This window comes from Carassius carassius, chromosome 5 (genome assembly GCF_963082965.1).
Source record: "Carassius carassius chromosome 5, fCarCar2.1, whole genome shotgun sequence".
In the NCBI taxonomy this organism is placed as follows: domain Eukaryota; kingdom Metazoa; phylum Chordata; class Actinopteri; order Cypriniformes; family Cyprinidae; genus Carassius; species Carassius carassius.
Genome location: NC_081759.1, coordinates 9,035,560 through 9,058,049, shown reverse-complemented (window position 1 = coordinate 9,058,049; position 22,490 = coordinate 9,035,560). Strand labels below are relative to the sequence as shown.

General features: G+C 36.2%; 1 protein-coding gene across 1 annotated transcript; it reads right to left on the bottom strand.

Annotated features, from left to right (window-relative positions):
- Window positions 1-459: 459 nt before the first annotated feature.
- Window positions 460-22,453, bottom strand: LOC132140743 (aldehyde dehydrogenase, mitochondrial-like). The gene is made up of 13 exons (XM_059549676.1): window positions 22,280-22,453; window positions 16,559-16,663; window positions 14,180-14,320; window positions 13,734-13,813; window positions 10,647-10,758; window positions 10,411-10,539; window positions 9,861-9,974; window positions 4,380-4,482; window positions 2,765-2,949; window positions 2,437-2,601; window positions 1,418-1,575; window positions 1,183-1,297; window positions 460-869 (listed from the first exon to the last, which is right to left on the bottom strand). Exons 1-13 carry the CDS (start codon window positions 22,388-22,390, stop codon window positions 837-839), a joined length of 1,551 nt encoding a protein of 516 aa, XP_059405659.1. The 5' UTR covers window positions 22,391-22,453; the 3' UTR covers window positions 460-836.
- Window positions 22,454-22,490: the final 37 nt, after the last annotated feature.

Below are 22,490 nucleotides of genomic sequence, written 5' to 3'. Positions count from 1 at the left end.
ACTATGTAAGCGCTTTGAGTGCCTAGAAAAGCGCTATATAAATGTAATGAATTATTATTATAGTAGTATGAGGTTAGAATTGTTTCATATTTTAAATGAACAGATTTTGATCCACAAATAAATGCAGATTCACAGAGAGTAACACTCAGAAATAACTTTTACTGTACCTTCTTATCACACTGCAAAAAAAGTGATGTTCTTCATTAGTATTTGTCTATTCAAATGTTTAAAGATTCTTTAATCAACATACATTTACTTGACATAAATTTATGTTTCATGTTTCATTTTGTGACTTAATTTCTATTTCTGTGATCCTGCTTATCCACATCAGAGTTGACGTAGAATATTTACATATTTACTGTCACAAATAGGCTGATATATATGGTTTACAAACACACATTGTAAGCTACTTTATAAATATAAACTGAGAAATATGCACAGGCACTATAACAATCAATATTTTTCAGTTTAATCAATTTATTTTTGTTTGTATATTCTGTATTCTTTATTTCACAAATCAGCACATGCATGCAAATAATTGTAGTAATTATGCTGTCGATACAATGCTGGAATTAAACAATGAAGCCCACCAATAGACATTTTCCCTCCTTTTGTCTGGTGGATAATCAAGCAATATCTTTTGTAAAATCAACTAGACAGTATGTGACTAACTAATCATCACTGCTAGAAATGTATTTACAGAACAAAATTTGTACTAAATGCTTATTATTTTTTCAGTAGAAATTAACACAATTATGAGAATCATAGTACATTTTTATAATGGCTGGCATTGCTCTTATAATTAGGCAATGGCTTCCTTAAATGAATTCATCCATTTACGAATTTTTCTGAGGGACCTTAATTGTAACCTGTGGAGGAAAAGAGTTAGTAAATGATAAATGACAGAATTAATGAGCTGCAATATGGAGATTGTTGATTAAATATACATTTAAAACACTCCATATACAAACAATGAATAAGTAAATATATTAAAACTAGTTTAATCTACTTGCCATCTTTTAATTTGAAATAAGCAACTCTAAAGTAACCAATCACTGTGGGCAATTTGGCAAAATAGAGATTATAAGATGGATACAAGGTTAACATTTATAGTTTACAATATAGAGTGAATTATGAATAACGAGTGCACTTTTTTTTTTATATCGGATAGCGAAAGCTTACCGTTTTGACCTCTGTGTAGTTGTCCAGTCCGTACTTTCCTAACTCACGACCAATTCCTGAGGCCTTGTATCCTCCAAACGGAGCCTGAACTCCAAACACGTCATAACAGTTAATCCTAAGAAAATAAAATGAAAAGCACAAACCACATTTCAGAAAACAGCAAAGGTGTCTATATATATACCAAGATCCAAGATTTGCAATTCCCTTCAAATAATGAAGCACATCACATGCTCACCAAACAGTGCCAGCGCGCAGACCGCTGGATATGTAATGGGCCTTATCAATGTTTTGGGTAAAAACAGCAGCTGCAAGGCCGTATTTGCTGTCATTGGCTCGCTCAATCACTTCCTCTAAAGATTTAAACTTCAGAATCTGCATGACGGGTCCAAAGATCTGACAGTAATAAAAGGGAATAACATGTTATATCATTTTACTGGAAGAAATATGGAATGAGTAGATCGAATCTAAATAGAAATGCATCTATTCACCTCCCTGTGTACATAATGGCATAAATTGTGCCATATTAATATATTATTATATACAAAACCCTAAAAAATATATACTTTTATTATTTTAAATAAAATGAATTTTAACTGATATAACTTAAAGACATACAACAACATTAAAATGAAAATGGAACCCCCCCCCAAAAAAACAAAAACAAACAACAAAAACAAATATTAATTTCCTAATCTCAACCAATCCAGTCATAAAAATATATATTTCTGTTATTTGAAATACAATAAATGTTAATTTAAATAAAATAAAAACTTATTTAACTGACAAAAATGTATAAAAACTTAAGACAACTAAGAGACATAAAACAAAATTAAAATGGAAAATCAAAAACAAATATATTAATTTCTTAATCTCAACCCATACAGTCATAAAAATATATATTTTCGTTATTTGAAATAAAACAAATGTTAATTTAAAATCAAATCAAAAATATATATATAAAAAAACTTTATAGACTGCTAAAAGATATACAACAAAATTAAAATGGAAAATTCAAAAACTAATATTAATTTCTTTATCTCAACCAATCTAGTCATTTAACGATCACAAAATGTTTTTATTTGATGTGTTTAACTATTTAGTTAAGACTAATTATTTATGCAAGAAATATTAAATAAACTAAAATAATAAATCCTACTAGATCTAGGTCTATAAGTTTAGTGAGAGCTCAAAAGTTGATTATGAAGTGAATGGAAGGCCTTTTCCTTAGTAATGCGTTTATTAAAGTACACACACCTCCTCCCGAGCAATTGTCATGTCATCTTTAACATCACTGAAGATAGTAGGCTGGATGAAGTAGCCGCGGTCAGCTGCCGGTCCGCCGCCACACATGAGCTTAGCGCCCTCACGCTTCCCACTGCTGATGTAGCCAAGAATCTTCTGGAACTGTTCCTCATTCACCTTCAGCAAAGAGAGGAAATAGTAACGGATGCATTACCAGAGCACTCTGCTGAATGAGGGCTTCATACTTTAGTTACGAGGGAACAAAAGAAGTCAACAGCATGTCCTTACACAAACATGTATCTTCATATATAAGCTTTATAGATTAATGCCTGAACTGTACCTGGGGGCCCTGCTCCGTGTTGAAGTTAAAGGGATCTCCCACAATCCTCTTCTTAGCTCTCTCTACGCTTCGCTCAAGAAACTCATCATATATGCTCTCCTGTACATACGTGCGGGAGCCTGCACAACAGCACTGGCCTTGGTTGAAGAACAGGGCAAAATGGGACTGCTCCACTGCCTCCTCCACTGCAGACGCAAATATACTTTCATTAGAATGATCAGCATACTGATTTACTGTTAAAAGGGCCATGACATGAGGAATCAAATTTTACTTCTATGTTTTACATTTTACCATTCCAAACCAATATGACTTTCTTACTTCTGTGGAACACAAATGAAGGTTTTTTGAAAGAGGTTTTTTGTCCATAAAATGAAAGTGACTGGTGTCCAGCATTGTTTTGGACCATACAGATTTTATTGGCAAAAACAGCCGAACATTTTTCGAAATATATTCTTCTGTGTTCTACTGTTTCTAAGAAAGCCATACAGGTTTGGGACAATGTGAAGGAGAATAAATGTACTCTATGCAGTGGTGTACTGAAATGAGGAGGCAAAGTCCTCAAGAGGCGGGTTTTATCACATGAACTAAAGCCGACCATATCCAGTCATATCGAATCTTATCGTGATGGAGGAAATGCCTCCTCTCATGTGACTTTCCTTTATTCATTCTCAGTTACCCCCCCCACCAAACTCACTGCACACTTCAGGGGGTCTGTTAAAACTCAATGGGCTCAGTGGAGGCAAGAAAGACGTGGACTACCGCTGTAACTTTAATTGCTGGTGTTGTTGTTAGACCATGTTTCTTTAGAATACACACACACACACACACACACACACACACACACACACACACACATATATATATAGGGAAAACGTGACAAGCCGTTGGAAACAAAACTGCAGTTTCTGCTATCCAAATGAGCTCTAAACACACATACACAACAACAACAACAAACAAAAAACATAAGTGCTCACAAAATTTCTGTGACCTATTTTGTGTATTTCCGACAACTTAAGCACTTCTAAAAAGGTTTGAAATTGATGTACAATACAGTACTCCACTGTATATTGAAGCAATGATACGCGAGATGAATAAATTATGCAGATACTTTCATTATTTCACTGTGTGTGTTTATACTGATGCTTGGTGATATAAGTTACTTTTCCATTATTTGGTGATCGAAAGCTATACGTGTGGTTGTCACCATCAGTGTGGTTTGGTGTTGAAGGATGAGGTCCTTGCGTGTCTGTCGGTTTGTTTGTAAACTGTGTTGCCAGTGTACTGACTGCATTTTGACAATGGTGAACAAAGAATGTTTACTCAGCATTTAAATGTCTACCTCCCCTCAGGCCACCTGTATAGCCTGTGGGACAGGCTGACACTGCCTTCAAGCTCAAAGAAGTTTGTGTCATTAAGCCTTTAAAAACAGAGACAGGGTGGAAATGGTCATGTACTAATAAGAACATCTGTTAAAAGTTTACTAAAATTATACAACATTATAGGTGGATCTCAAGGAAAATAATAAAATATCATGACCCTTTTAATTTGCCACAGAAATATAAAACACCAACAGTTTAATAAAACGAGGCAGGGGTCAGGATAAATATGAACTCACTATTAGCATCTGATAGAATGATGTTTGGACTCTTTCCTCCCAGCTCCAGTGTGACCTTCTTCAGATTACTGGTACTTGAGGCTTTCAAGATGAGGTGACCTACCTATAAAACGACAAACAAAAAATTACTGTAAATTACAAATATAATAGAAAAGCCTAGGTATGCTGACCTACCAAATCCTCAACACCATCTTTGCTACCACAGCAATATTCAATATGCTTATGAGCACACTTGTTTATTTCATTATTAAAGTTAAGTATTACAAATAGGTCTGGTTTCATATACATGGTTTATATTAAGCCAGGACTATGCCCTACTTCAAGTAGCTTTTATATAAATGTGCCTGAAAAAAACAACAAAAAAAACATTACTAGTGTGCATCTGAGACAAACCAATGGCGCTGACATATTTTAAGTTATTTTAAGTCTTACTTTGAAATGAAAATGATTAGATTCTCACCCCCATGTCGTTCCAAACCCAAAAGACAAAATGAAGATTTTTTTAATGAAACCTAAGAGATTTCTGTCCTTCCACTGAATGTGGTGTTTCTTCCACAATTTTGGGCTCAGAACAACATGACAGTGAGCAAATAATAACAAAATAATCACATTTTTGGGTAAACCATCCTCACCAAGATGGGCATTCTGACTAAAAAGTGCTTAAATTAGTACAAAAGTCTCAGGCATAGTAGATTATTCACAAAAACATTTGTTTTATATACATATTTTACTTTAGTGTAGGGCTGTAGCTATCGAATATTTTCGTAATCGAATATTCAACCAAAAATTCCATCGATTAATCGAGTAATCGGATAAAAAGTTTTTGCTTAATTAAAGTGCAATATTAATTTTGCAAGAGAAAATAAGACTCCTCGGTCTTGTGATGGTCACGGAGGGACCGCACGTTCAACAAAATACCTGTAAACTATGTGTATTGTTCCCGTGATTTTTAGAGTCCTGGTAAGAAACAATGGCAGGAATTATTGGTTCCGCTTAGGGTGGGAATCTACCATGTATTAATTGAGCGTGGGGGTTTCAGGGGCAACGTGGCCGAGTTGTTGCTGTTATTTCCTCTTTAATGTGAACGAATTAATAACATCCAAGTAAATTTATTAAGTAGAACATCATGCCAATATGTTTCTTTCAGACTCTGTATATTCAAGGGAACATGTGTAAAGTGTCTGTGAGTTTGTCCCTCCACATGTGGTAATGGTGCTGGCCACCCGTATTAAAGGAGTCATACCCTCGTATTACCTTGGATACCTACTGCTGTATTATAGTCTTTCAGGCCCTTCTAAAAAAGAAAATTGGAAAAAAAATAAACACAGAGCTCCTCAGACCCTTATCTCTGTAGGCATTATTATCTCGCGAGATCTGATGCGATATTTTGGCTGTCGTGGACGGTCATTATAATAATGCAAATGAGGGGCACGTTGATTGGTTGCAGGAAGGAGGGGGGTTGACACCGCAGGTAACGCTTTAGCATATCATTACAAACTGACATCATGGCGCAAGTTGTGAATGAACGCGACCGGCTTCCCGGCCAGAGCCGTTTAGGGCTTAAATCAAACTTCATTCACGCTCACATATGAAACACGCTTGCATATATACTAAGTACTAATCACACATACATGTATATGAACTATCTACGCACATAAAGTTACTCATATAAGACGTGAGCACAGCACACACACACAAATATAAGACGTGAGCACACACACACACAAACTAGACGGGGACTCATGTAAGCATTAGGCAATAAATAAACAATAACCGAATTCATGATGATCTCAGTCATTTGTTTTTTGCTAAGTACGTTAGCAGCCATTCCCCATACCTCGAAGCTAATACTCCTGCCAGTGTTGTGCCTGAACGCGATCATTGAACGATAGTTCATGAACTCGTTCATATTTTGGGCGAACATGAACTGAACGTACCGCATTACTGCCTGATGAAAGTTACTGTGAACTCGTCCATTCTGGTGTCTGTGAACGCCACGCTCTCTCAGTTTAACTTAGTTCAGTAGGATGCTAGATTTCTATAAAGCCTTCCAGGCGAAAACACACCGTAAACCGGCCTTAATATGTAGCGGAAAAAAACACCCAATCAGACAACGCCAGACTCCCTTGTTCAAAGTCGTTCATCAAAATGAACAAAACTTTTTTCCGAGTCATTTCGTTAATTTAAGGGGCTTTAAATGTTACTATTAACTGGCAAATTCCCCGAACACATCAACCTACGCAATCTTGATCATATTCTGAATTAAGAAATCATTATAATGCAGTTAGGGATGGGACGGTATGAAAATTTAATATCACGATTATAGTGACTAAAATTATCACGATTATCAATATTATCACGGTTTTGTTGAAACGAGATGAAAGTGTTCAAAAATAGTTGATGCTCACACTGAAAACATTTCAGCAAGTTTTATATTTAATAATCAACAAACAACTAATAAAACAAGCAACTCTATGCACTTAATTTAAAGAAAGATTAAATTCTGTGGCATTTCCTTCCTTACAATGAAAAGTGTAGAAGCATAGAAAAGCATAGAAAAGTCACTGACTTTCGCCATTCCTTCTCGAAAAAAAAACAAAAAAAACATTGTGCGCTGCGCTTGCGTCAGACTGTTGCTGGCTGGACATGATTTAATAGTGAGTTATTAAAACAGCGATAATCAAACACGGTTTTAATGATAATTCATTTTTAAACGATATTACTAACCTTCAGCACATTTTATCACGGTTATCAATAAAACCGGTTATCGTCCCATCCCTAAATGCAGTCAAAAGTCCGTTTTTGCAGTCCGTTTACAGGGAACATAAATAATTACTTCACCTCCAGTCTTTCGTTTATTTGTCTAGTGACAGACGCAATAGCATAAAATAGCTGCATTAGCAGTTAGATGCTGTTTGTTACACACAGTAGAGCAATAAAAACACAGTCTTACCGTTTCAATTGCAAGGAATTTTGTTGGAATGGCGCTTTTCCTGAGCTTCGATGCCAACTTCGCCTGATATTGCCCCAAATTTGTGAAGGATTTCGGCGTACAATGTTTAGCACAAACACGTAACGATAAGCCAATGGAAGGGTTGAAGGAACCGCGTCATTAAAAATGAATTTAATCCACTGGTCTCTGATAGCTAGGTCCGTTCTTGGTAGAGAAAACACATTTAGCTACATGTTGATTCTGGCAGTCAACCACAGAGCAACTCACGTGTGCACTACTCCAGCGTCTTTCGCGACTGAATATGAGGGGGAGAGGGGAAGGGGCGAGCTTCCTGCTGTGGTGTCCATATATGGTATAAGTTGCTGTTGGAGGCTGTTTTGGTACCATTCTTTATTCATGGCTGTGTTTTTGGGTAGAATTGTGAGTGAGCCCACTCCCTTGGATGAGAAGCAACCCCACACATGAATGGTGTCAGGATGCTTTACTGTTGGCATGACACAGGACTGATGGTAGCGCTCACCTTTTCTTCTCCGGACAAGCCTTTTTCCAGATGCCCCAAACAATCGGAAAGGGGCTTCATTGGAGAATATGACTTTGCCCCAGTCCTCAGCAGTCCATTCACTATACTTTCTGCAGAAGATCAATCTGTCCCTGATGTTTTTTTTTGGAGAGAAGTGGCTTCTTTGCTGCCCTTCTTGACACCAGGCCATCTTCCAAAAGTCTTCGCCTCACTGTGCGTGCAGATGCGCTCACACCTGCCTGCTGCCATTCCTGAGCAAGCTCTGCACTGGTGGCACTCCGATCCCGCAGCTGAATCCTCTTTAGGAGACGATCCTGGCGCTTGCTGGACTTTCTTGGACGCCCTGAAGCCTTCTTTACAAGAATTGAACCTCTTTCCTTGAAGTTCTTTAGGTGCAAGAACCTTTATTCATTCTCAGTTAGGTGCAATCTTAGTAGCCACAATATCCTTGCCTGTGAAGCCATTTTTATGCAATGCAATGATGGCTGCACACGTTTCTTTGCAGGTCACCATGGTTAACAATGGAAGAACAATGATTTCAAGCATCACCCTCCTTTTAACATGTCAAGTCTGCCATTCTAACCCAATCAGCCTGACATAATGATCTCCAGCCTTGTGCTCGTCAACATTCTCACCTGAGTTAACAAGACGATTACTGAAATGATCTCAGCAGGTCCTTTAATGACAGCAATGAAATGCAGTGGAAAGGTTTTTTTTGGGATTAAGTTAATTTTCATGGCAAAGAAGGACTATGCAATTCATCTGATCACTCTTCATAACATTCTGGAGTATATGCAAATTGCTATTATAAAAACTTAAGCAGCAACTTTTCCAATTTCCAATATTTATGTAATTCTCAAAACTTTTGGCCACGACTGTACTTGTACTGTGAACAATGACAAGAAAGTTGACAGATGAATTAAGTGCATTTAAGTGCCATTCAGTTAGGGTTTTAAATAAAGCATTTTCTGAGATGCACATTAAACATTAAACACATAAAACATTAATTTAATTTATCTTTTAATTATTGAAAATTAACTTAACTTTTTGGTAAACAAAGGGGATTTACTATTAAAAATAAAACATGGAAGAAATGTTGTGAGATTAAACCTTAAAAAAAAAATGTTTTATTTTTTTATTTTTTTTTAGTGGTAGGCTATCTACATTCTGCTGAACAATAGTCTAACAGGACTTTTATTTTGACGGGTTGACGTACCTTAACAGTTCTGTGTATGTGATGTGACGCTAGTTTTACTCAAATCAAACGGTCAAATGCTCATAAAGTGACTGTCAGAGCAGTTCTGGAGATGTTGTTCATGTGTTCATGTCCTTATTTAGTGAGACAGCAGACGCTGTGAATGAATGAAGACGCGCTTCTGCTCCTTTCATTAACACAGACACGCAGAAGATGCAAGATTCATATTTAAATAGACTGTTCCGGCTTAATATTTACAGATATTAGTCCATATCGTGATTTGAAATAAGTGCAATGACCTATTTTTGATTAATTAATTCAAAATTTGGCGAATTCCGTGCCATTCCGCGTTTAACTGTAAATTCCGTTTTTATGACTGGATTCCACGATTCCCTCCGCGTTTTCTGCATTGCGGAAATCATAGGGCCCTAGTTGTTGTATGCCAGCTTTATTTTGCAATGGACACACGCCACGACGTTCTCTTTACGTTTGCCCGCGTCCTCAAATCAAAACACTGCTGACTCCTTGCAGGATGCGATTTCGGACGCAGGCTTGTGTCTCCTCCCGCTTTGTAATCGAGTTACTCGAGGAATCGTTTGAGCCCTACTTTAGTGTGCACATTTCTAGTCAAGTTTGCAAATATTGTAATAAAGCAGCGAGATGAACAAGGAGTTCTCTAACATATGGTATGGCCCACACTGACAGAAATTTGTTTACTGGGTTAAGTCTAATTTCTGTAGTGCTGAAAGAAGACTTTTTGCACAGTATTGTACTCATCCAAGAAATATCCATTACTGAAGAAAATCCTCTTACATCAGTGGAGCCGGTGAACGCTACTTTTTCCACATCCATGTGAGATGCGATGGCTGCTCCTGCTGTGGGACCCATTCCTGGGACAATGTTAACGACACCAGCAGGAAAACCCACCTACAACCAATCAAGATGGTGATCAGGTGGGTAAGCAAATTAACAGTGAACTTGTGCATGTTAACAATGTGCACTTGATGGTGTTTCAACAGTGCACTCAGTATGGCTTCACTATTATTGGCTTCTTAACATATTAATTATACTGCACACTGTCAACAGAGATGATGCAGGGATAGCCTATTTTTGTAGACCAAAACCTGAAATCAATTTCACATCTTAGCAAAAAAAAGAAAAAAAGAAAAAAAAAAAAGAAAAAGCTTTTCATGATGAACAATGTGTTATGCAAAAATCCAGTCAGATTTTTGTCAAAGGAATCAGGGTGATGATGGTCTTCAAAAATATATAAACACTGCAGTGCTCTATACATAACGATGAGAGTTCATGTAAACGTGTTATGTTATTTTAAGTGCACATATACTGTAGGTAAGCCATTCACCTCTTTGATCAGACTGGCAACATAGAGCGCAGTGAGAGGCGTCTGTTCTGCCACCTTCATCACTACTGTGTTTCCTGTGGCCAGAGCAGGACCGAGTTTCCAGGCCTGCATCAACAGAGGGAAGTTCCACTGGAGGAGGATGTGAGGAAACAACGGCGACATGTGAAAGCCAGAAAGAATATTGTATTATTTAGCAAATATATATTCAATTCTAAAATTCCACAGCATATACTTACAGGGATAATTTGGCCACACACTCCAATGGGCTCATGTCTGGTGTAGCTGAAGTAATCACCATCAATGGGAATGGTCTTCCCCTCCCATTTGTCTGCCCAGCCAGCGTAATACCTACAGACCAACCAACACCCCCCAAAAAAACCATAAAGATCAGCAAAGGATCAGATCATATCAGTTATTATAAAGCTTATCAGTTGCAGATATGATGCATATATTCCACATCTGAAGCTAATGTCAGCTTTTTTTGTATTTGAAAAGAATGAAAACTCAAACAAACAGAATAAATATCTAAATGATTCATTATGTGATAAAACAAAGAAATATATGTATGGTCACTGAAAAAATATCTATGTATTTGAATTGCATATAAAACTTCCACTGCATATAAAAGCCATTTGGATTACACAGTTTTGAAGTACTGAACATAGATCAAATATGACCAGCTGTTATATTTAATTGGGTAAAGGGTTGGCTCACCCAAAAATGAAAATAAGCCTATAAATTACTCACCTTCAAGTCATCCTAGGTGTATATGACTTTCTTTTTTCAGAGTTTTGTAAGAAAAATAACCATATTTATAAATTTAATAATAACTTTAATCTAGTTTATGCCAACATTTGGGCACAGAGGCAGTTCTGGGAGCATGACGTATGAGGTCAGCTTTCGCATGCGCCGGTGAGTCTCGTGAAAACCAACGTTCTTTTACAGGAGCAAAGTTGCCTTACTTTAGCAAAGGAAAAGCAGTCTCCACTTGGCTTATATCTAGGGCTGGACGATTAATCGAAAAGTAATCAAAACCGAAAATCATAACCTCTAACCGATGTAATTTACCCATGTCTGTTATTTCGGTTATTTAATCCTGTTAATACTTCCCCATGTAGTATGACATGTATGTCATACTACATGACTCTGCCCCGTCCAGTCAGTGGCATAAAAGCAAAACACGGAGGTGAACGCCGGTTCAACACATACTGATGGCATGTGAGCGGTGAGCCTTGCGTCTTCACTAAACTTTGTCAGTTGTATTTGTTTTATGGTTTCGAAATTCAAGCGATTAGACGATCGGATGTGTATTATTATATCGAGCCATGTTCGCGCAGCTGCATTGTGGCACGAACACTCATATAAACAGGAGCTATGAAGATCGCGCGCACAGAGGAACACAGAAACTAGTTGTCAGCGCTGTCCTGTGATTTATCACTAAAGTAGCTTAGAATCTCAAAACTTATTATAGCATGTTTGTGTGCAGCGCACATGAAGCACAAGCGCGTGCATACAGAGCAGCGGTTGGCGGTCGCGCTGCGGGTTCCCGGTTTGTGTCCGTTCTCGGACTGTTCTGTGTATTTTAACTGTAGAAAAGGTTGTTCCGAGTCAAAAATACGATACAGAAAACTACATCAGGATATCATCATAAACGCAGCCGTTTTTGTCTTACGTGAACATAAATAGATGAGAAAGAAAACACACATGTGCAGTATTTTTGCTTAAAGAGACAACAGCCTAATAAACGCGCTGCTTGTCATTAATGTTAATCAAAGAACAAAAGAAAATCATTCACTGATCTTGACTGAATATATTTAATAACTTTACTTGATTAATCTTTATTTTATTTATAAAAAGAAAACTATGCATCGTTTTTAAACTTTTAATTACAGTTTCTGTACCTGAAATTTTGTTTAGTTGCATTTATTTATGATATTGCTAATTGATTTGTTTGTTCCTATCTTATTACTGACTGTTTACTTGTCTTTAACACTTTAATATTTGTATTTATATTAATCTAGTTGTTTTCGCTATGGTATTTTTTTTTAATCACAGGCAAAATTCCTCTTGCAGTGTTTTGTAGGCTGCTGATTTTTGCTCATGTTATTCAGCTGCAACAGAATGCTTTGAAAAGATGTTTGACATCTAAATATTTGACTTAATTTTTTTATATTGGATTTTTTATCTTATTGGAATCGATAAGAATCAGAATCGATAAGCAGAATCAGAATCGATAAAATTCAAACGATACCCAACCCTAGTAAGAAATGTTACGAACATAGATAAAATAACTGCTGATAGTTAATCCTATTTACAGTACAAACCTTGTCAGTGAAATATGAGGGCAAAAAAATAAAACAAACAAAATAATCGTTCATTAATCGTAATCGAGGTAAAATGTTCAATTAATCGAGGTTTTGATTTTAGGCCATAATCGTCCAGCCCTACTTATATCGAAATCCTCAGACAATCTTCTTTACAAATCCTCGTTTTGTACTTCTTTTTCATGACCATTGCTTTGTTTTGATCTTTCTACTGCATTTCCACGTGCGTCACTTCTGAGCGGCAAATGCACAAAGCCGACCTCCATACGTCGTTCCCCCGGAACTGCTTCCGTATACAACAGTGAGTGCACGGAAGATTAAACTGATTATAACATTTTAAATTTGGTTATTTTTCTTACAAAACGGATCGATTCGCTACTGGAGGACTTTGTTCACCCCCCGAGAGCCGTGTAATACACAATTTTATTTTGGATGGGTGCTTTTTATTTCACTTCTTTTGGACTGATGCACTGCAACACCCACGGACTGCCATTAAACAGCTTGAAAGATCAAAGACAATTTTTTTATGATACTATGATTGGATTCGTCTAAAAGTAGAAAGTCATATACACCTAGGATGCCTTGAGGGTGAGTAATTTATGGGCTAATTTAAATTTTTGAGTGAACAAACCCTTTAAATATTTATGATACTGAATCAACTTGGATATAATGATGATAAATCTGGTTACTGTGTATTTAAAACATTTTATTAGTTTATTAGTTCTATCCCTGAAATCCTGTATAATTTATGTATGACCGACAGATATGCATCACATTAAGAACATAAATGTATGGTAAAACGGTGTCATTGTACATACAATTCAAATACAAATTCAAATTCAAATAATATAAATCAGAGAAAGAACTGAGTTTCATCAGACTAAAAGGTGCAATGAAATATTAATGCAAACTAATTATCAAGGAAATGTCATACACCAATTTCAGTTTCAACTAGCAAACACTGTGGAGGACAATTCATCATAAGGACAGAGTGTTTACCTCAAGCATTTGACCACCATAGGCAGGTCCACAGTGTAGGAGACGGCATATGGTTTTCCATTGTCAAGAGTCTCTAGTTCCTATTTAAATGAAATACAAATAATATTACCATCCTATGGTATTATCATAGATCAAGTATAAATCAGTGCTGAATATGTATACTTGATAGGTTTCAAAATGACAGGACCCATGAATTAACAGTGTGGAAATTATAGCAAGGAACTAAAAATCCCATGGACTCCCTAAATTGTATTTCCCAAAATTACACAATACTTTGTACTAAGTACAAGCTGAAGTTGTACTACTTCAGTATTTAAGTTGCAAAGTATTTAGATCCTTATTAAACTCAAGTTGGTCTTTCATTTTGCTGAATCATACTGACAGCATAGTTTTACACATTTGATAAAACAGCTCAAATGAGGACAAAGGTTGTTTGAGTGACTCACAGCTAAATAGGCAGCATCTCTCTCTATGCAGTCTGCTAACCGGCTCAAGAGCAGCCCGCGGTGGGACGCATCCATACGCCGCCAGGGAGACCCAAGCTTGAAGGCATCTTTGGCAGCTTTGACAGCTTTTTCCACATCCGCCTGCATGCAAAAAAAACATGAGAGAGAAACATAGTCTGAAAATGTCATGCAAGACTCCATATGGATGGCCATGGCTGATGTGAGAATGATTCAGGGCAGCTAATGCATCTTTGCTCTATCAGACCATATTTCTTCATTGGCAGCATTACTTGAAATACACTGCACAAAATACAGATACCCTAATGAGTTCATATCAGTGCCAGGGTCTTTATTAAGTTATGCTTATTACATTATATGTTAAGGCTGGGTATTTGGATTGTGTTAAATAAATATGCACGGCTATTTTTAATCCCAGCTCCTGGTTTATATCTGCCATGCTGGCATAGGAAAGTCAAGCAGATGCATGTTTATCAGTGAAAGCAGGGAGGACGTTTGTTCAACAAACACAGGTGAGGAGTCAAATAACAGTAGTAGAAGTTATTTTGAAAATGTTGGTAACCAAACGCTTAAAATTAACCATTGGCTTTTACAGTATTTTATAAAAGTCAATAGCTATTGTCTTTCATTACATTTTTGGGCAAAATACAGTATCCCTGTTTTTTGAAAGAAGTCTCTTAGGCTGCATTTATTTGATCAAAAATACAGTTAAAGCAGTAACATTGTGGAATATTATTTAAAATAACTCTTTTCTATTTGAGCATATTTAAAAAAATATATATTTATTCTTGAGTTCAGTGTCACAAGATCCTTCAGAAATCAATCCAATATGCTGATTCGCTCCTAAAGAAACATTTCTTATTTCAAATAAATGCTTTTATATTAAACTTTCTTTTCATCAAAGAATCCAAATATATATATTACTGTTAAAAAATTAAGTAAAAATATGAAGCCGTTTTCAACTGCTGAACTTAATGCTTCAATTTGATGCGCTAACACTGATAATAATAGGAAATATTTCTTGAGCAGCAAATCAGCACTTTAAAATGATTACTGAAGGATCATGTGACACTGAAATTTGTAGTAGTGAAATTTTAGTTATAGTTAGTTATAGTTTAGTTACATTAAGTTATTTTGAACTGTAATAATACATAACAATATTACTGTTTTCACTGTATTTTTGTTCAAATAAATGCAGGTTTGGTGAGACTTTTTATTTTATTTTATAACTATTAGAATTTATTTTATTACTATTACAGACAATAGACCGAGTGTTTCTATTTACATAAAATAAAACAAAGTTTTTTTAAATTTTAACATTTTTAATTGTGTAACTGAACTTGTTCAACTTTTTCTGGCATATACAACTACAGCTCAGTGCATCATCATTTCAACATCCCTGATTAGAGAGCGGTTTGTATAAAATACTAATAAACACTTAAATAAATAATTTAAACACTGACATTATTCTCACAGAACACAGATTAATTTATCAACATATTCAGCATTCTAATTTATAACATTATAACATTAATGTAATCAAATTAAATATAAAACAAGCTATTTGCCACTGCCAGGGCATTAATGTTTTTATAGAAAATATTTTATAGTTTGTTATAGAAAAACGAGTTATGCTCAGAGTCCAGAGCTTCCATCATAACATTATAACAGGCACCTTTAGAGACCTGCACTATCGCGGGACCCAACGCAGCAGAGTGCTACACTGGACAACACTTGATGGGCAAGTGTGTGTGTGTAGGCGGGTAGAACCTCGTGTGTCCTTGATGCGGGAGAATAAGGGTGATAAGGGTAAGGATCATGCCAAGATTAACATTCCACCCTGTCTGTGTGTATTCAGAGTTAGTGAGCAATGGTCTTTTCCCAAAAATAAACTATGTTAATGTGCAATAAAATAATTGTCTGTGTTAAACAACAAACAGTGGGTTAATATGCGAATGCGATAATAAAGAATTAAGGCAGTTCTGAAGGCAAAAGAGGGTCCAACCTGGTACTAGATAATAAAGTGGCCAGTGATTGTATGTGTGTGTATGTACATATATATATATATGCACTAAAAAAATAATCTCTCAACCTGACCATCTGAAAAGTTTCCAAAACACCAAGAAGTTTACCAGCTTTGACCAGCAAACCAGCTTTATAGTCTCGCATAGCCAGACCTTCAGACTGACAGCTGAAGGTCTGGAATCCATGGCAGCTTTCATTGGCCAAGGCTCGCCCATGAGGCCATGGTATGTTCCATGGGTGTGATGTCTGAGGCTGAGACTAGCTGCTTTAAGACATTTTTATTTGGCACAGGTGTACTTGGATTTTGAGTTTAAAACACAAAATTCAAACACCTACCTTATCGCCCTCTGCGACCTGGCAGATAACCTCACCAGTAGCAGGATTGATGGTTGGAAAAGTTTTCTTGCTTACTGCATCGTGCCATTCATTGTTAATGAAAATCTGCAGAGAAAAAGAGAGACACTGACACTGAAATAGAGAGACACTGACACTCTGCAGAGAAACATAAGAGAGCAAGTATTTACATGCCACTGGCAATACATTATGACAGCTAAAACTAGGGCTGCATGATATGCAGGAAGAATACAAGTTATCACTTTATTTTGATAGTCCATTTTAGACATTGTACTAACAGTAAGTAACTTTGAACCTACATGTCAACTAGCAGTCAGAGTATTATTAGACTGTCTGCTTAATATTTTCTAACACTATTTTGATGGGTCCACAACATACAACATACTGACGATAAGAAAAGGGTAATGATTCACATCTATATTTTTTTACTTGAGCCAATGAAAAATAAATAACTTATTGTCTCAAGTAAAAAAATATAGATGTGAATCATTACCCTAACATTTTTTAATTGGATGAATGAAACTTTTTTTCAGTGTGCTACAGCAGGTGATTTTTAAATCAAATTAAGTCTATGTAATTTTAAGGTAAAATAAAAATAATCATCCTAATGCAGAACTGACGTTTACTTCTGGCTTTTCAAACGTGTATGCAAATTCTAATTTAAAAACAAAAACAAAAAAAAAACATTTAAGTTTGTCACAGTTAAGTCCGTTTCGTTTCTCATCCAACACGTGAGAAGTTGAGCTGAACATCTCTTCACGGTCTACTCGTGACAGGGCGCGAACCGGCACAATATGCTTGCGCAGCTTTGATCACCGTCCAGTTCCGATTTATGGCCGGTCAACCGGTGCATCCCTAATACATACAGGGGCATCTCAAATCAGAATGTTGTGGAAAAGTTCATTTATTTCAGTAATTCAACTCAAATTGTGAAACCCAAGGATTAAATAAATTGAATGCACACAGACTGAAATAGTTTAAGTCTGTTTTTTTTGTTTTTTATGGTGATGATTTTGACTCATATTTAACAAAAACCCACCAATTCACTATCTCAACAAATTAGAATGTGGTGACATGCCAATCAGCTAATCAACTGAAAACACCTGCAAAGGTTTCATGAGCCTTCAAAGTGGTCTCTCAGTTTGGTTCACTAGGCTACACAATCATGGGGAAGACTGCTGATCTGACAGTTGTCCAAAAGACAATCATTGACACCCTTCACAAAAAGGGTAAGCCACGTAAGCTGCATTTCCACCGCAGGAACTTTACCCAGGAACTAGGAACTTTGGGCTGGTACTCTGTGTGTTTCCACCGCAGGAACTAAATAAAGTTCCGGGTAAAAAAAAATGCCCCTCAGAAAGTCCCTGCTGGTGAGGTAATAAAGTTCCGGAATTTCGGGGGCGGGACCTGAGCGCTAAATTTGCTGATTGGTTGAGTTCATGCAGCATTGTGATTTCAACCACCATTTATTTGGATCATTTTCAAAATATTACTGTTATTGTGTCATGAAATGTAATTTTAAAAGTATTTTAGGCGAGAATGTAGTGGTTTAAAACTCAAATCTGCGGTTTATTTATAAAGACAGCGCCTATTTAAAAATTTGTTTCGCCGTTTTTGGAGACAATCAGCGGGAGCTCAGTGCTCATGAGTCCACTGAAAGCAGTCTCTACTCAGCTTCTAGTCCTTCTGATATGTGCCGCTGGCTCTGATGTCTCTTTAGTGGTTAAACATAAAATATAATTGATGTAATATTTTGTTTCATTGTAATGGCAGTATATATATACACATTTCCCTGAACTAAGTTCATTTCTGCGGCTATTATTATGTTTAAATGAAAGGAGGCAGTGGTATTTGATATCCTATTTCGTTTTATTGTAAATATACAGTGAGGAAAATTGCAGTAGCCAAGGCGAGCTGACTGATGTGATCAAGAATGCTGCTGTTTGCAGAATTAGAGGATTTGCATCGTCGTGGACATCACACTCCCTAATCGAATGCGCAAAGTCCGAACTACCGGTAGATTTTGGATGCTAGTCCAAAATGAGCGTACTTTGTATTGAGAAAAACGCGCGCAGACCTACGTCACCAGACTATTTGCCTCATCTTCCCGGTACTTTAGACTGCGGTGGAAGAAAGAAAGAACGCAGAAAGAAAAAGAGGTCTGGGGGGAAAAAAAGGTTCCTGGGAGAAAAGTTCCTGGTACAATTGTTCCAGGTAATTTCGGTGGAAACGCGGCAAAACATTCATCGCCAAAGAAGCTGGCTGTTCACAGAGTTCTGTCTCCAAGCATGTTAACAGAATGTTGAGTGGAAGGAAAAAGTGTGGAAGAAAAAGATGCACAACCAACCGAGAGAAACGCAGCCTTATGAGGATGAGGAGCCTTTTGAAGAATTTTTGTGAACTTCACAAGGAATGGACTAAGGCTGGGGTCAAGGCATCAAGAGGCACCACACACAGACGCGTCAAGGAATTTGGCCACAGTTGTTGTATTCCAATTTGTTAAGCCACTCCTGAACCACAGACAACGTTGGAGGTGTCTTACCTGGCCCAGTGGTCCAAAGTCCTCTTTTTAGATTAGAACAAGTTTTGTATTTCATTTGGAAACCAAGGTCCTAAAGTCTGGAGGAAGGGTGGAGAAGCTCATAGTCCAAGTTGCTTGAAGTCCAGTGTTAAGTTTCCACAGTCTGTGATGATTTGGGTTGCAATGTCATCTGCTGGTTTTGGTGCATTGTGTTTTTTGAAAACCAAAGTTCCTGCACCCGTTTACCAAGCTGTTTACCAATAAATCTTGGAGCACTTCATGCTTCCTTCTGCTGACCAGCTTTTTGAAGATGCTGATTTCATTTTCTAGCAGGATTTGGCACCTGCCCACACTGCCAAAAGCACCAAAAGTTGGATAAATCACCATGGTGTTGGTGTGCTTGACTGGCCAGCAAACTCACCAGACCTGAACCCCATAGAGAATCTATGGGCTATTGTCAAGAGGAAAATGTACAGTAAATTAACATACTTTCCAGAAGGCCAACAATTCACTTTTTATTTTAATTTTTACTGGTCTTCTGAAGTATTCTAATTTGTTGAGATAGTGAATTGGTGGGTCTTTGTTTAACCCTAAATCAGGCAACGTGACCCACGAGTCACATAGTTTTTATTGTCTTTTTTGGGGCATAAGATCAATTTTTTTTATTAAATCCTTTTATCATTTATCAATGTCTGGTCTGTCTCAAGTATGCTGGTCACATGATTTGCTTCAAGTTTTCAGTGGTATATTAGTCAGCCTGATCTAAATCCAACATGGCTGGCAGTGGTGGAGAACATTCAGATTTTGAGGTAGTTAATTATATATTAAACTTACTTTTCTTTTGGAAAAAAAAAATTATATTACTGTTAACATTAATTCTGAACATTGTCTTAGGGTGCTGAAGAAAAAAAATGAGTCATATGTTGTTTATGTTGTTATTTAGCACGTTTTGAAATGTATGTGACTACTGAGTCACGTTGCCTGTTTAGGGTATAAAAAAAGAGTATTGAGTATATTAAGAATATATGTAACATTACACTAAATTTAAATGGTTGTAATTTAAGAATGTTTTGGAATATAGACATAAGTTTGGTCTTGTTTTTTTTTTTTTTTTTTTAAAGAAAAAGTAACTTCAAAAAATGATTACATTTACTGTAAATCAAATGTACTCTAAATATTTTATATAAAATATATATTTTACAAAATAATTTTTACTCTAAAATTACTATCAAATCAAAGTCATATGTCTAACCAATTTGTGTTCTAAATTTTAATTTGATATTACAAAATTTAACTTCCCATGAGATTTTTAGGCGTTGTACCAAAAATAGCCACTGGGTGTTTTTTTATGCATTCTCCTGTATCGAATTTATATATTTCAGTCTCAATATCAAAAAACAGTTGGCAGATGGGACCGTAAGACTCAGAACTATCTGATGATGTGTGTTTTGTCAAGATTATAAAGTAGTTCAAATAAATTGTGTAATACAAAACCTGACACCACCCACTAGGTGAGGAGCTTGATAAAAGAAATTAACCCTTAACATAACTGTCACTGTGGGACGCTTGGCACTCTTTTTTGTCGTTGTTGTCTTTTCTCTGTTGTCTTTTACTAAATCTTTTAGTAATCATCATAAATCATATATCATTTGAAAGGTTAGAACCCCAAGATTCATCCTGTGAAAAACCATTTTGGAATCGGACATTGCTATACCATGGAAATGGTACTTTAAAATCTAATGGCGGTCACCTCCCCCTTAGTGGGCAGGGTCAAGTGTAATAAAACATTATGCATTACGGTCTTCTAGAACCAAAACTTTTTATAATCTTGGCAACAAACATATCATTGGAAATGTCTGAGTCTCAGGATTTCATATTTGGTGTTTATTTTGAGATAGAAGTGAAATTCACAGAGAAATCTAGAGAAAAAATCATTAAGTAAAATTCAAAATAGTTTTGATGACTCCCAGTGGATGTGTGTGGTATGACGCCCTAAATAAAATCTCACAGGAACCTCAATTTTTTTCATATCAACTTCAAATTTGTAACATAACTTATTTAGACACAAGGCTTTGATGTTATACCAATTTTAGAGTAAAACCTGTTATGTAAAATATTTTTAATAAATAAAATATAATAAAATTAATATAGCGCATATTATTTACAGTACATTTAAACTTCTATAACTTTTTGATACTTCAATTTCTTGAAAAAGTTCAGAATCTGCTCATTTTCTTCTTTAAAAAGAGACCAACCTTAGGTTTATATTCCAAAGTGTTCATAAATTACAGCAATTTAAGTTTGGATAGTGCACTTTAATGCCTGTTTAAAAAATAGGGGGTAACGGAGTACCATTTTTATGGTAAAGCAAGGTCCGATTTCAAAATGGTTTTCACAGGCTGAATCTTGAGTTCGTAAGCTTTTGAATGATATATAATTCAACATTACATCAGGTAAAGTATAGGATATAATTGTTTTAAGCATGCAGTGGCAAGTAGGCCAGTAACAGTTAACGGATTAATGACTTGGTCCTTTTTTATACTCTAGTCAGGCAAAGTGACCTGGGAGTTACAACTCATAAAATCCAAAATATATCAAATATTTCAAAAATTATTTTGGATATGTTTTACTTAAGCTCAGATTATGTAAAAAATTACATGAAAATATTTTTTGCTTATCATTTTCCACTCTTGCCCGTTTAAGGGTTAATTTGAGCCAAAATCATCACAATTAAAAGAACCAAAGACTTAAACTTCTTCAGTCTGTGTGCATTTAATTTATTTAAAATCACGAGTTTCACAATTTGAGTTGAATTACTGAAATTAACTTTTCCACAACATTCTTTTAAATTTATTGAGTTACACATGTACATACAGTTGTACACGTGTGTGTGTGTGTGTGTGAGAGAGCGCGCAGTCTAGATTGAAAAGATAAAACAGGAATGCCATTTTCTCGATGAAGGCAGCGCTTTAAAACATACCAAGTTCATTAACCTGCTGCAAAATGTCTTTTACACTAAATGCAAACGCCATAACTCTACGGCAGAGCAATTAACGGTTTAAAGATATCATGCTACTTTAGTGTAATTATGTAAGTCTGCAAACATTTTATATAAATGTGAGTTATAATATGCGCAACATACGATTAATGTTATTTTCTACCTGTTTGAATTAAGTCGTTACCTTGTTATAGTGAACGTCTGGGTGAACGTTCGGTGCAGGAATCGTTGAATGCTGACATGCAGAAATACGGAAAACTTGTGGAAAGGTTCTGGAGAAAACAATCCGCAGCATTTTTACTCACTTGCTTTCAACAATGAGGCTTCGTGTGGGCGTGTATGGGAGTAGCCCGAGACTGTTTGAGTGTTGATGAACCCGGACTTCAGAGGTGAAT